The 14,654-nt window shown below is 38.0% G+C and overlaps 1 protein-coding gene across 1 annotated transcript in view; it reads left to right on the forward strand.

Moving 5' to 3' along the window:
• TENM1 (teneurin transmembrane protein 1) overlaps positions 1-14,654 on the forward strand; it is a 302,334-nt gene that overhangs the window by 180,422 nt on the left and 107,258 nt on the right. The window contains exons 8-11 of the mRNA XM_058814332.1: positions 34-244; positions 3,493-3,594; positions 4,629-4,823; positions 7,707-7,907. Of these exons, the coding sequence (XP_058670315.1) occupies positions 34-244; positions 3,493-3,594; positions 4,629-4,823; positions 7,707-7,907 (709 nt within the window). The remainder of the gene's footprint in view (positions 1-33; positions 245-3,492; positions 3,595-4,628; positions 4,824-7,706; positions 7,908-14,654) is intronic.

Here is a 14,654-nt window from a genome sequence, read left to right on the forward strand (position 1 = left end):
TAGGTGGTTAATTTTTGCTCATTATTATTTCAGTTTGATTTTGTAAAACTGATGGATGGAAAACAGTTAATTAAACAGGAACCAAAAAACTCAGAGGAGCCTCAGCAAGCTCCCAGGAACCTGATCTTGACTTCCCTGCAAGAGACAGGTTTCATTGAGTACATGGATCAAGGAGCTTGGCATATGGCATTCTACAATGATGGAAAGAAAGTAGAGCAAGTGTTTGTACTAACTACAGCCATTGGTAAGAAAAATCACTATATAATTATTATTATGATGATTATTACATTGCAAAGATGTGTTTGATGTATTCCAGCTCCTCTTAAGTATTCTCTTAAATATGTTTTATTTCAGCTTAGTTTAATTAATCTCAGTGGAGCAACATCATGTTAAGCCAATGTTAGACAAATAGCAATATTTGTATATTACAGATGGATGTTATCAAATTAAGTGTGAAGTTTTCATATGTTAAGATTTTTATATGATAGCTTAAATGCTTGAATGATTTCTGGTGTTATCTTTTTCCAAGTAAAAGAGATTATATCTTTCCTCTCTACTTATGTGTGCCATAAATCCTACAGAAATTATCCAGGCTTTAAGTCTTTATTTCCAGTATTTTAGTCAGCTGCAATTTAGAAAATCTTTTGTGGATTTGTTTGTGAGTGTTGTTTGATGGATGGATGCTGGTTTTTTATGCAGTTACTCAAATGCACCATTTTGTTTGGAATACAGAGAAGAAATACAGGAGGCAGTGTCCTGGTAGCTTTGAGATTCCTCCTGCCTTTTTAACATGCATAGGTGAGCAAGTGTTTGCAGATGTAGGTGTTGTGAGTGAGCAGTCCTCCCACATAGGGCTTTTTTGGAATTTAAATTTAGGAAGTGTTGTATTTATGACAGTCTCAGTTTGCTGCAAGACTTTAACCACTATACCCTTTAGTTAACCTGTTCTACCATATGTTGAGCAAGATGTCTTTACTAGTAATGGACGTGCCATCTGCTCTTGAGAGCAAGTGGATACTATTTTTACTGTGTGGTAAACACCTTGCAGAGCAGGACAGTATGATTCAAATATCCAGATTCTGAAGGACTTGCATAGAAGAAAAAAATTAGAAATTGAGATAGAGTTGTAATGACTGGTTCTGGTGTAAAAATTTCATATTTGCGCTGTTCAGAAAAGTTGAACTTCTACAAGAAAATATGCCATTATTCAATTCCATCTGAGAAAATAAGAGTCAGGCAATTTATGAAGCATCTTTGCAGATGCTCTACAAAGACCATAAAACCGGTCCAGTGTCCAAATTCCTGATCCCTTGTTTATTTTTATTGTAAGACAGCAGGGTTTATACAGGAGGGTTTAAATAATATTTCATTTAGTAGCAGAACTTCTACTCCTCCCCTTCCCCACACCCCCCACCCCAAAAATGAAATTAATTGCCAGACTTCAATTCATGTTCCATCCCCTCTGTGGCCAATAAGCAGAGGAGACTATGAAAGGGGGAAGTGTGTGAGCCACAGTGCAGGCAGGAATCCTTGTGCTTCATCTTCAAAATGCCTGCAGGAAGATATTTTTGGGAAAAAGTCTGTTCATGCTGCTGCAAGGCTCTACTGCTTGTGCATTTGAGCATACTGCCAACTATTGTCTTTTCATAACCTGTGTATCATCTTCTCCTGGTTTTCTGTGCATCATAACTTGATTGTTTCTTCTTTTCCACAAAAAAAAAAAAATCTATATCCTTGAGGCATTCTTCTTATTCTTACCCAGACTGGTCTAGTCATATTTGACATCTCTGCCAACAAAGGAATCAGCCAGGACCAGAAACCCTTAGAACAGAGCAAGAGCTTGGATGCATCTCTGCCAAATGCTCCTGAGAACCAGCCATGCCCCTCATCAGCATCTGTCAGATTGTATTTCAAGATGCTCTGTGTTAGTTATGTACAAAATTGATTTTTACTGAAATTCTGATCAGACTTTCCTGAGGAGGGTAAATTGCATGCAAAATGTGACATGAAAGGGCAGCCCAAAGTGGGCATTGCACAGAGGGGAAATAGCTTCTAAAATCATTCATTCTTCAGGTCAATGTAGGGATTTGCCATGTGATTCTAGGAAAACTGAGAGAAGGCAGGCAAGTGCACACAGAGCAATAAAAGAGTTGATAATGAACAGTAATATAACTATTATATAACTAATATAACCAAATTAGTAATGACCAACATTTCTGTGAAAAAATCTTCATTCTAAAAATGAGCTGGTTTTTAACTTTGAAACAGACATCTGTGTACAGGTTGTGGATATCTGGTGAACAGATGCATATCAAATGTCTGTTCTTTGGTAAAAACTGATAGCCTGAAAAGAATGAATTCATATAACCATAGGAGCTTTCAAGAGGAGCTTATCCTTATCTAAGTGTCCATAATGATCAAAATATTCTTATATCAGTTTTATATATAAATATAAATATAAATATATATATATATATATACACACTTATATTTTTTTTATTAATTGTATATCTGATTTTTATTCACTCTCCTCAATTATTTTGTGGGAAAGGTGTCAAGTTTCCTATTTTCCATAGCCAGGGGTACTTCACCACATCTCTTAGTGGATGTGGCCTTTGGACAGTCCCAGCTCCCCTGGCTCCAGAGCCCCTCTCCCATCCAGCACCTGCATGGGCTGCAGAGCCCCTCAGTCCTGGAGCTGGTCTGACAGTGACCTGCTCCCCACAAAGGATCATCTTAGCTTCCATTTACTTTATATTCTTTATGGAAAATCCATAGAAATCAGTGAATCCACTGCATTCCTGTAGGAAATACATGTGTAAATTGGAACCAGCTAATCCATGTACAGATAGGAGCCTGTCCTCAGATGTGTGAGGTTAAGTGGCTTAATATCCAAAGCTGTGAGATAAAACATGGGCAGGTTTAAGATCAGAAATGAAGGTGGGGTTTTTTCCCTTCAAATCTAGTTCTTAGTTCTTTATCACATTGAATTTCATCACTGTACAAAAGATTATTTTTTTGTTTATCTGATTGTATAGAAGTGGAAATCCTACACTTCTCTAAGGGATTCAATTCACATGGTTCAAATGAACACGATAGAAGGCAATTTACTCTATAAACAGGTTTCAAACAAATTACTTCCGCAAGAAAAAAAAGTGTTTAAGGTGGACATTTTTCAGCAAATGCTCAGGTTCCTGCAGTGCTTTTAATGGTGGTAAATTTTACATGAACATTTACTTTAAAAGCTTTTTGTTGTAATATAAATGATGCACCTGTTATCTCAAAGCTGTCAAGAAAAAATCTAATAAATATTTGTAAGCTGCTTGAACAGGAGTTTTGTTTTATGCTCCCTGTGAATGAAAATAGGCTTTTTACTGCTTCTGCACCTATTTGTATGTTGAGATGTGTCCTGCAGAGTGAGGTGAAGATGCCATTCATTTCAAATTTAACCAATTTCTGTTTTTCTTTGTGCACAATTGCCTGAATAAACAGAAATCCTGGATGACTGCTCTACTAATTGCAATGGGAATGGAGAATGTATCTCAGGCCACTGCCACTGCTTCCCAGGATTCCTTGGTCCTGATTGTGCAAAAGGTAATCTCATATTAACTGACCCATGGTGCATGACAGGGATCATGATTATGGTGTGTGACTGCTGGGCTTGCAAAGATTCAAAGTGATTAAAGGAGATTAAATTCCTTTTTCCAGCCAGATGGCAGATACAGTACAAGCACACATGTGGAAAGTTTCTTTATGCTGTACTTGAGTTAACACGGATCAACCACTTCTCCCTCCCTGACTTTCAAATTTAATAGGTGCCTCCATCCACCTTTGCATCCTGTCTGTGAATGTAAAATACATTTTTAATAGGTGGTTAGCATAGCATAATGTTTTCTGCTACTTAAAAGTGACAAACAGTTTCACTTTGGAGAAAACATAAGTAAATCAAATGCTTCTGTAGTCTTAACTTGAATAGGGTGCAGATAAGAAACCTAAAGCAGCTTAGAGGTGGTTTTCTAGCATTAAGGCAAAAAAGCATGTTAAGTGAGCTTACTTCTGTTTCAGATATTTCTGTCAGTATTATCCATTATCCACTGCATGTGATGTCCAGAAATTCTCATGATTTCCCAATGTCTCCTCAAATGTAGGATTTATTTTTTTAAGACTCAGTTGGCTCAGAAATTGATACTGGATTGTAAAAGTAAGCTTCCACATTGCTGGTTTACATACAGATCAGCAATGGCTACAATTTCAATTATATTAAGGCTTCTTAGAAGAAAAAGGCAGGATCTTGCTTCAGTTCACAGGAAATAAATATTAATCTTACTGAAAATCAGGCACCCCTGCAAATTTTCTGCAGAGGCCAATCAAGGGGAGAGTTGGTTTTATCTTTTAGGATATCCCATTTCTGGTCAAAATTAAGGTATACAAGAGAGACTGAGGAGACAAAGACATTGTATTACTGCTGTACTGCCTAGTTCAGAGATTTCATTCTGTGACAACCCTTGAACCAAATGAAGAATTGAGGAGCTGGAGTGGAAAAGCAATTTTACAGAACGATAAATGCAATAAATGTTAATCTATGTAAGTATGTAAATACATTAAAAAGGTCAATCTGCCTTCTTCAGATTCCTGTCCAGTGCTGTGCAGTGGAAATGGAGAATATGAGAAAGGTCACTGTGTGTGTCGAAATGGCTGGAAAGGTGCAGAGTGTGATGTTCCAGAAGAGCAGTGTATTGATCCAACCTGCTTTGGCCATGGTACCTGCATCATGGGCGTCTGCATCTGTGTCCCCGGATACAAAGGAGAGATTTGTGAGGAAGGTTTGTGAAATTTCCTTCTCTATGGTCAGGAGGGTTGATTTTTGTCTTTAATTTCCACCTGGTTTAAGGTAGTTAAAAATTCACAGGGATGTGATTAGCTTTCTGTGAAGCAGAACTATTTTTCTCAAAACTGCCTTTACTGTCTGACAGAAAGTAATGTTAAATAGAAGTTTCTCAAAGGTAAAGGTATTCAGGTCTTGGTAACAGTCCTCTGGACTGATCACATAAAGTTCACATTTTTATTTGAAAAGATAAAATTATTTATTTCTATTTGGCCAAAAGATCAAGGTAAGGCAGTCAGAAGATCATTTAAACAAAACAAGATGTGTTAGTTCTCCAAAGCAAACAGACTACTGTAATCAGCTTTTCCCTTTTTCATTCTGTTACATGTTAGATTTTTCTGACCATATAAAGCTGAAAGGGCAGCAAACAGGTTAGTTTACCAGAACATATTGTGTAATTCTGTTGTCATATGTCATTTTTACTGGGAGCCTTTGCTCACAGCACTAATCTGGCATCCTTTAAGGCTTGGCTAACAAAAAGTGGGAAATTCTGTGAGAAGAAGGTATTGTGTTTTTTGCTGCTTATGGTACTGATGTGTCTCTGCCCTCATCTAGAAACAGAAGCAGTTGTTGTTTCCCTCAGCATGTCTGAGATTGCTCATCAGCTTTGACTTTTTTCCCTTGTGCATAGCCTCAGAAAGCAGAACTCTTCCTCTTGCTTTCCCTGATTTGATGATTTTTCACTAGTCTCCTGACAGCATATTTTGTGTGTCCTGCTATAGAGATTTTCAGTAATTCTTTTGAGTAGCACACACAGGAGGCTTTTTATGTTGCTTGGATTCTCTAGTCAGAAAAATGTCCAGGATGAATTTGATAGATTTGACATACCTGGAATGGTTTTTAAAGGGAGGATCAAGAGAATGCTTCTGACATAGTCAATTGTTGGTAGTTTCAGAAACCAAGAAAACCCAAATGGGAAAAAGCAAGTAATACACAGATTTCCTCAGTGAGGCCATGATGCTGAACAAGCCTGTGGTGGTGAGAGGCTGACTGCTGTTTTCAGTGCTTTGTTTCTTGCCATAATGAGATCCTGCAAAATGGTTAGGGAAAAAACTGACATAAATGTACTCAGACAGCAATTGAAACTGAGACTGGGAAAACATTAGATTTTTACAGTAAGAAACTTATTTAAATTATAAAATAAGGTGTAATTATGTAGAAATACTGAAATATGGTGCATGAAACAAACCTGTGTAACCAAGTACAGTGGGGTTTTATTGTAGCAGTGTGTCCTTGATATGAGTCTTCAGTTTGTATTGTAAAACATAGCTAGTGCAGTAGTTAGGGAATTCTGTAAGGAATTAAGATTATTTTATTGTATGTAAACAAGATTTAGTCTTATAGCAGTGCTATAAGACACAGCAACAGATGTACTATCCAGGGAGCACCAGTAACTCCATGTATTCATTGCTCTGGAGGTCCCTTGAATTTGTCCTGCCAGATTATCATTCCTAAAATGGAGTCATTATATTAATTTTAAAATATCAGCAAAATAAAGAGCTGTCTCAGGATGAGGGAAAATTGCTGCGTATTTTTGTCCTATGCTTAGCAAGATGTGCATTGTCCAGAAACACTTGATTCCCTCTCTCAGAATTACACTGTGCACAAGCCTGGAAGACTTAAAAAGGTACAGCATAAATCCTGAAATAAAATGTTGAATTGGTGGCAAAGCAGTTCAAAAGATAAAGCTTTACTTCTTTATTTTTAGATTGAAAGGTCCTATAAACTGGAGGCCATTAATTTCTATGTCTGAAGTATTTAGCATTCCCTTCCTGAAGCAGAAAACATCTTTTCATTCCTGTAACACAGGATACTGTTTGTTAAGTTTACAGTTTAATTATTGAAACAGTACTTGTGCTGGTACTTGAGAAATACCTAGCAGAACTTTCACAGTGTCTCTTTAACATCAATCTGAAGCACGATGTAACATCAATGGGCTTCTGGCTAATTCTTTCCCATACTCAGACCCCACAGATCCTTCAGCTCCACAGTCTTCCTGCAGCCTCCAGGGAAGGCTGGCTGCTTCCTGCTTAAACCCTGTCTTGTTAAAGCAGTGCTGGGGCTTTGTGAAAGAATATGCTGCTCATACAGCACTAACCAGCTGATTTAAATTCCTCTACAGAGCTCCTGAATTTTTCACTAGGAATAGTTTAATCCAAATTGAGAACAAATTTAGTTCTTTGTTTGCAAATTGTTCATCAGTACATTATGACTTTTATGAAGCTGTTCATTACCTGCAATTGCCCAGCACATATTTTTTATGTGTATGGGAGTTGTTTTTTTTTACAGCAAGCATTGAGTCAGAGATTCACCACTCAATCTTAGTGGATAACCTTTTTTTGTCGCAGATTTTCAGCTACAGAGATAGCTTTTCACAGGAAGGTGAAAGAATGAATCTTTCTTTTCCCAGATGTAAATAAAACACAGTGCACTTGTACCCTAATGGAAATACAAAACACAATTACAGAATTAACTATTAATTGCTCCAACTGTTTCCCAGCTCTACTACTGAAGCACAGACCTCACCAACTGAGACCAATAGATCTGTCCTGGGAATCTGCGTTTTAAAAATAAGACAAAATCCATGACAAGAGATTCATATGGCCTCTAACAGTCTATGTGCTTGCTTTTTCCCTTGTTTTTGACTTATACTTTTGCACAGATGTTAACAGACTCTTTTTCCCTTGTGTTTGCTAACATTGTTTCAGTTGAGTATTTGCAAAAAATCATCAAATTAATCTAAATCCCTGTCGTATTTCACTAGTAAATAACTGTAAAGGTGTGAGTTCTGTGCTCTAAGTTTTTGTTCCCTGCTTTCCAGAGGACTGCCTGGACCCCATGTGCTCTGGGCACGGCGTGTGCGTGCAGGGGGAATGTCACTGCTCCACGGGCTGGGGCGGGGTCAACTGTGAGACTGCGCTGCCCGTGTGCCAGGAGCAGTGCTCAGGCCATGGCACCTTCCTGCTGGACACAGGACTCTGCAGCTGTGAGCCACAGTGGACAGGACCTGACTGCTCCACAGGTATGATCAGGCTTGGCTGTATCAGCATTGCCTGTGCTTTCTGCTGGAGGCGTGAAAGAAAGTAGCTGCTGTTGCTGTGCTAATAGGAATTTAAAAAACAAGATAGGGATGAACCATGAGTACTGTGGCATGGCACTCCATGGGCTTGTCAGTAACTGGCTTTCAGTTGCCAAGGATAAGAAATTTATTTTCTCTGTGACAAGAATGTTTCTGTCTGGTGGCGTGACACTGAGAGCAGTAATCCTGCAAGAGGGCTGATGCCTCCTGGCATGCACTGGGGGCAAATGTGACTCTCACCTGAGCTGCTGAGCACCTGTCAGGCTCATGCAGTCAGGGAATCCACAGTTCCAAGAGAGACTGGGAAGATGTTTAAAAATATATATATATTCCGAACGCAATGACTGATGAGTAAGAAAGCTCTGTCAAGAAAAAAAAAATTAAACAAAAAAGACCATAATTCTCTCACACTGGGATAAAAACTCTCTTCCTCCTCAGAGGACCATCAAGGTTTTATCCCCCTAAACTGGATTAAGAGTTGAAATAGATTTCCTATATGCTATATACATTTACATTTCATTTTCCTGAAATAAATGCATTCTGCACATTTTGCTCTGTAGTGGAGCACGTCATTACCAGTGTCTGTACTACTATTTTTTGCCCTATAGAGCCCACAGAGCCAGAATCTCAGATGATAAGTAGCACATCCCAGTGGAGAATAGATGCAAGTGACAGATCTGCTGAATACTGTGGAATACAGCCAGTGGTCCAAGTAACCAATTTTTCTTAGAAATCATAATTCATAAGAGCAGTTGGAAGAGTATAAATTTCTGCACAGCTCTTCAAAGTGTGTGATTATGGTCTTTAAGTAGGGACTTATAAAACGCTCCTCTACATGATGAATTTTTAAGCAACAAAATATTGACCTGCTAATAATTTTCAGTGTTTGTTACAAGGACCTTGCATTCAGTCTACACTCCAAAATTAATGCATGCAATTTTAGTCTGACACTGTCAGATATGGCACCTGCTTTGATAAGAATTGACTTTTTATTGGTTTTCAGCAAAAGCCTACTTGTTTGCATTTTTATCCTGTATTTTATTATATATTAAAAATACTTCCTGAGTATTATTAGTATTATAGCAATATTTCCACTGATGAAGCAAACAATTAAGAGAGATGTTAGCTATGTACTAATTTTTTACTCAAAAATATTGCAAACTAATTCTGTTTTAATACAATGTTATTGTAGCTCAAAAAGCCGTGTTAGTCTCAGTTGGGTCTGTTGTGTCAGCTGCATGGGGCAGTTAGATATTAATTAAAGAATCAAAAGGTTAATAAATAAACTCCAGTGCTTTGAACATTTTTGGAAGGGAACCTCTTTACCTCCATCAGTAGAGAAAATACCTCTCTTCATCCCTAGTGTATCCTGAGTTATCAAAGGATGCTTTTCCAACTACCAACAGGCAGCATAGCCAGATGCTTCAGACTTCTCCTTTCAAATGTGTTTCTTCTTAGGTGTTAGACTAGATTCAGGATGCTCTTGGCAATATGCTGAGTGTTAGACTGAAGTATAAGATGTTCATTTGTGCCTGAGATGCTCTTCCTAGGATCAGTGATTGCTGTACATGTTGAAAATAAAGCTTGATTTTAGTGAGTAAGGAAAGCATCAAATGAATTTAGTAAGGAAGCATAAGAGGAGTGACAAGGTCACAGTAAAGGAGTTGTCATATGTGAATGGAGAAAGTTATGAGGTTCTGTGCAATGAAGAGGATGAAATGGTAGAGGCACAGACTGCCTGTCTGGAGTCAGACAATAGCAGAGCTTTGCAGCTGAGAAGCCAACAGTCTCTCAGCCTGCCTCAAACCCTTGCACTTTGCCATCTCTGTACCACATCATTCACAGTGCAGTGAGAATTTGCCTTTCTGTAGCACCTTGAAGAATATAGGGTCTTGCCTTGAGGATTTCTGTGTTCCCCAGCAAATTCCAACTACTTTCAAAACACAGGGATGTATTATATTTAGTTTTATGGGATTTTAAAAATAGAAGTTAGTGTATCTTGACAGACTTAAAAAGGGAGAAATAGCAAAGGTTGTAGAATGTTTTTGAATATATTGGTCCCGATACAGTGTGGCCCAACCTGGAGAGGGATGAGCCAACTCTATGATATCTTCCCCTACCTACCCATCTCTAGCTCTTCAAACAATATAAACTTTAAAAGTGGCAGACTGGGAAAAGAATCAGTATAGGCAGAAGAACAGAGATGAAGGAAACTGTGATCTGTGCATATCCTTAAGAATTGCCAATGTTTGGAGGCCCAGCCTGAACTCTGGAATCATTAATGGATTTTTTGAGGCTGGAAAAGACCATGTTGTTTATGTTGTTTGATTTTCTGTAGAACATTACCAAAAAATAACAATCATCCTTCAGTTTTTGCTTGACACTCATAGTTTCTGTTTAGTTTTTTAAAGTGAAGCTTCACACAGAGACAGAAAATTAAGGGTGGTCTGCCATTTCCTAGATAAATTGTTTCAATTGTGTCTGGCCCTCTCTGCTAAGAAGTGCACCTTCCACTCCTAGTATGAATAGGTGCAAAGTCTTGCAATCATGTTTCTTTCTGTGAGGTGAAAGACTGAAATTATATGAAGTCCTTTCCAGTGTCCAGCCTGATCTCTGCTCTGGCCTGTGAACTGGCACAACCCAATATCACTGCACTACCTCCAGATACTTCTATTTTAAAGTTATTGCCACACAATTGCCATCCCTTGGGGGCCAGACAATCCTCTTGCAGAACTCCAAAGCAGCTGTTAGGATATGTTTTCATTGTGTTTAAATTGGTTCTCAATAAAAGCAGTTCAATATGACTTGAAAGTTGTTCAGAAACTTAGTATTGCTAATCCTGTACTACTTGTAGGATACAAGTTAGGCTGCATTTTTGTTCAGCTTTGTTAAGATCCATCCTTTCAATATCCTTGGCTGGATATCTGTTTCAGATATATTTGGCCTCTTTCCACCCTACAATATTGAACTTCCATAAAAATTCATTTTCATTTGTTAGCTCAGATTTCAATTTGCCTCTCCCAGAGATGACATGGTTTTCATTTAAGCTTTGCCTTGCTGCTTATGAGCATCTTTGTAAAGGCTCTTCCTATCACCTAACTACAACCATACAGATAATACACCTCTGAGTCTTCTGCCTTCTTTAGGCAGCATCAACTGAACTTCACCCTGGAAAGATTCTGGCAGATTTTTAGCTACACCAATCAAAACAATATTGTGTCTTTTTGACAACCATATGTGATCAGGAGAAGAAATTTTAAAAGTACCTTCTGTCTGTCTTTGGTTTATTATATGGACAAGATCAAAATGTTCTAACTGTTCTATATGGATATAGATTGGTTATATATACTGACATGTATTTACCATGAGGGAGATGGATTAGTCTCTTGTGCCAGTTTGCCAACTGGCCTTAATACTGAAGGTCAAAAAAACAAGCTGTGGCTTTCACTGCTTCAAAATTATATCAGTGTCAGAAATTTGTAGAGAAGCCACACAGATTTATTCCAGCAGCGTGCTTTCAAGTGCTGTACCTGGGACAGAGCTGTTATAATTCCAGCTGTAAGGATCCCAAGCCTGCAGTAATATGGTTGATTCTTCCATTCCTACCAGCCTCGGCAGATGTTGCTTGCTGCCTTTACCTGTGGTGTGGTCCATGCTGAAATACACAGAGATCTAGCATCTTCTTCTACAGGAACTTCATTTCTTTAGTTGTTTTACTTGCTGTACCTTGAACAGTCATCTGTCCTGCTTTCTGCAGTATTCTTTGGACTGTGCAAGGATTAAGGGGAGTTAGTCCATTTTGCCTGAAGAGAGGCAGAGGCATCAGGGTCAGGCTAAGCTGATCTCAGGCAGAGATCCACAGACATCTTTGAGAAGAGCTGTCTTTCACCATTTTGATTCTCAAAGTGTTTCCAAGGCAAAAAGAAACAGCACCAGTACTGCTACAGCTCTACATTGTCCAAGATGTTCCCAAAAGTAACATCAACAATAGAGCAAACAGGTCAACTTCAATCATTGAAATAGCTTTAGCTCATGCTAAAGAAAAGAAGATGTGATTTCATCTCTTTATTGATTAGCCTGTGAAAAAACAAATGCTTCTCTGATGTAAAGCACTGAAAATTAAAAACCCATTATAATGGTCACAACACAGATGAACACATTCACTTTTGGAATTAATTCATTGCTATCTTGTTTATCACTTTGCCCATTTAATTTTAGGGTTTTTCCCTAGTTTGGTCATCCTTTGGCAAGTCACACCAAAGTGCTTGAAGACGTTCAGCCATTACAATTTAGCCATCTAACAGCAGACGTGCACGAGAGAAATGCACAAGAGACTGACTTCTATTTCTCATTTAGTCTTCCCCTGCCTCTATGAGATGTGGAGAACAGAAATTTCATACTTTGTTCCAAGTCAGACTGATTATATAATATGTTTTGTGAAAGTCACCTGTACTGAAAAAGGTCATCCTTGGAGTAGTTCAGAGTCTCAGCATCTTTACACCATGCTGAACCCTGTTATGATTGTGTGTGAAAATCCATTATCAGTGAGACCTTCAGCATACATCTCAGCTGACCTGGGCAGTAGGGGTGTGATCTACTGATAAATGACACAGTCAGTAGGATGGAAGACTCATATTGCACTATTTTAATATCACCAGGACTTCAGTATACATCTTTCTACTTACTGTCTATGGATCTTTGTTGCTTTATTTATAGGCTGTCACCCAAAATGCCTTGATGTTGATGAGTCATCTCCCCTTGAGGTGTCTAGGCAGTGCTTTTCAGAAAGAGAAAATCAAACTCGTAGTGCTGACTGCTCCTGTCAGGTAGAAGGCAAGCTCTGGCTAATTGAAGGTGCAGCATCAACTGAACAAAAAAACTCATCTTCTGTTCTCAGATTGACACCTTTAACATGGAGCCTTGAGATTAAGGGAGAGAAATCAAGAGAAAATGGATGACAGAGTTGTTCAGGGGGGCAGAGCCTTGCATAAATTAGTGTAACTGCAGTGATACCAGCAGTGCAGTCCCAGTGTGTTTTAGGTGAGAATCCAGCCCAGAGTCACTAATTAATTGCAGCACTGTGCCTAAAATATTATAGACTGAGAAATCTGTGACAGAGCTGATGCCTCTGACATCCTGTCCTGCATTCATTTCTTTAGACTCTATTCAGACAAAGTAGGCCAGTTTCTGTCCCCTTACTCCAGGACACTTGTCATAATTCTGCTGAATCCATTTATATCACTGAAGCAACCTAATTATGATTGGGAAAAGAATACTGGCAGTTCTTAGTCACAAAAACATTCATCCTAAAATGATTATATGGAGATGGTATATATTTAGCATATCTATTTTTGGTTAAGCTCTCCTAGCAAGATTGGTGGTAATTTTACAAAGGGTAAAAATGAATCAGCAGCCTCTTCCTTCGATATCTTGTGAAGCAAAAAACGTCTTTAAAGCTGAAGTGCTTTGAAAAATGCAAAATGCTGTAATTGTTGTAAATTGATATGTGCAGAGTGGAGTAATTTAAAAATCATTAGAAGTCTGCATTTTTTACAGGAAAGTACTTCAAAAAGAAATTAAGGCATAATACAGTATATTAATGTAGTTCAAGACATCTCAAATAGGTTTCAAAATTAAACATCAAAAACTGCAGCTTGAAAAAATAATTAGGTGAACCCATTTCATCGTAATCAGAAACTCTTCAGGTTTAGGGAATTGCAATATGTGGGTGTCAGTCGTTCTCATTTACCAAGGACAAGGCTGTTCACTACAAAGAGCTTGCAGTAGTGAAAATAGCCTTGAAATTTCCTCAGTACATGATGTAATGTCGTGCATTTTCTGTAGACTGCTCAGTTGCACATTGGTGCTGCCCCTCTGCTCCCTATTTTAGACAAATCTCAAGAACTTTTTAATTATACTGGAAATGTCCTTCGCTGTTTTGTTCTTAAGAAATGATGGACTTGCTTAATTTCATCTAACTGTCCTCTTTCTGTAATTTGTGAGGAGCTTTGCCTGCTACTGCTCTGCTAATTAAAAGGATGATTGAAGTTCCCCTGCTGTACATTGTCTGACATTGTAGAAAGGCTCTTCCCTACTACTGTATATTTCATTGAAGAGAAAAAAACAATGTGTGACTGGTTTGATTTGTATCTCCTGTAGAGTTGCAAGAGTTTACAAAAACGTATCTGATGAGCAAGGTTTCTGTTAAAAAAATACTAGTTAAAGATTGGAGCACTTAATATGTGTTGCTGCAGAACTTAAAACATGAGAAATTTAAGGTAGTGAAGAGGCACTCTAATAAAAATTAATTATCCTTTATGTTTAAATCAGTCCACAGGGAACCAAAAATACCTGATGTAGTAATTTATTGATTTAAGAAATAGGATGAGTCAAGGGTATGAGATATACAATGAGGAAACTTGGGGTGTTTTTCAACTGTTTGTTGCTTATTTTGCAGATATGCCAAAAATAATGGCCCTTTCCTTTTTCTTCCTGAAAATTAAGTTTCTTAATCTATTGCTGTCTGCACCTCATTCAGCAATTAATGGAAATATTCCTCATTCCAATGTAAATGCAATTTAGTTAAGTCAGCTTTTGTAAATCCTAGTCTAATTCACACAAAGCTATTACTTTTTCCAGAGGGTGGAATCCACAGACCCAGTTTTGGATGCTTCTATCTCATCAACTCTT

Source organism: Ammospiza caudacuta, chromosome 14, assembly GCF_027887145.1.
Source record: "Ammospiza caudacuta isolate bAmmCau1 chromosome 14, bAmmCau1.pri, whole genome shotgun sequence".
NCBI lineage: Eukaryota > Metazoa > Chordata > Aves > Passeriformes > Passerellidae > Ammospiza > Ammospiza caudacuta.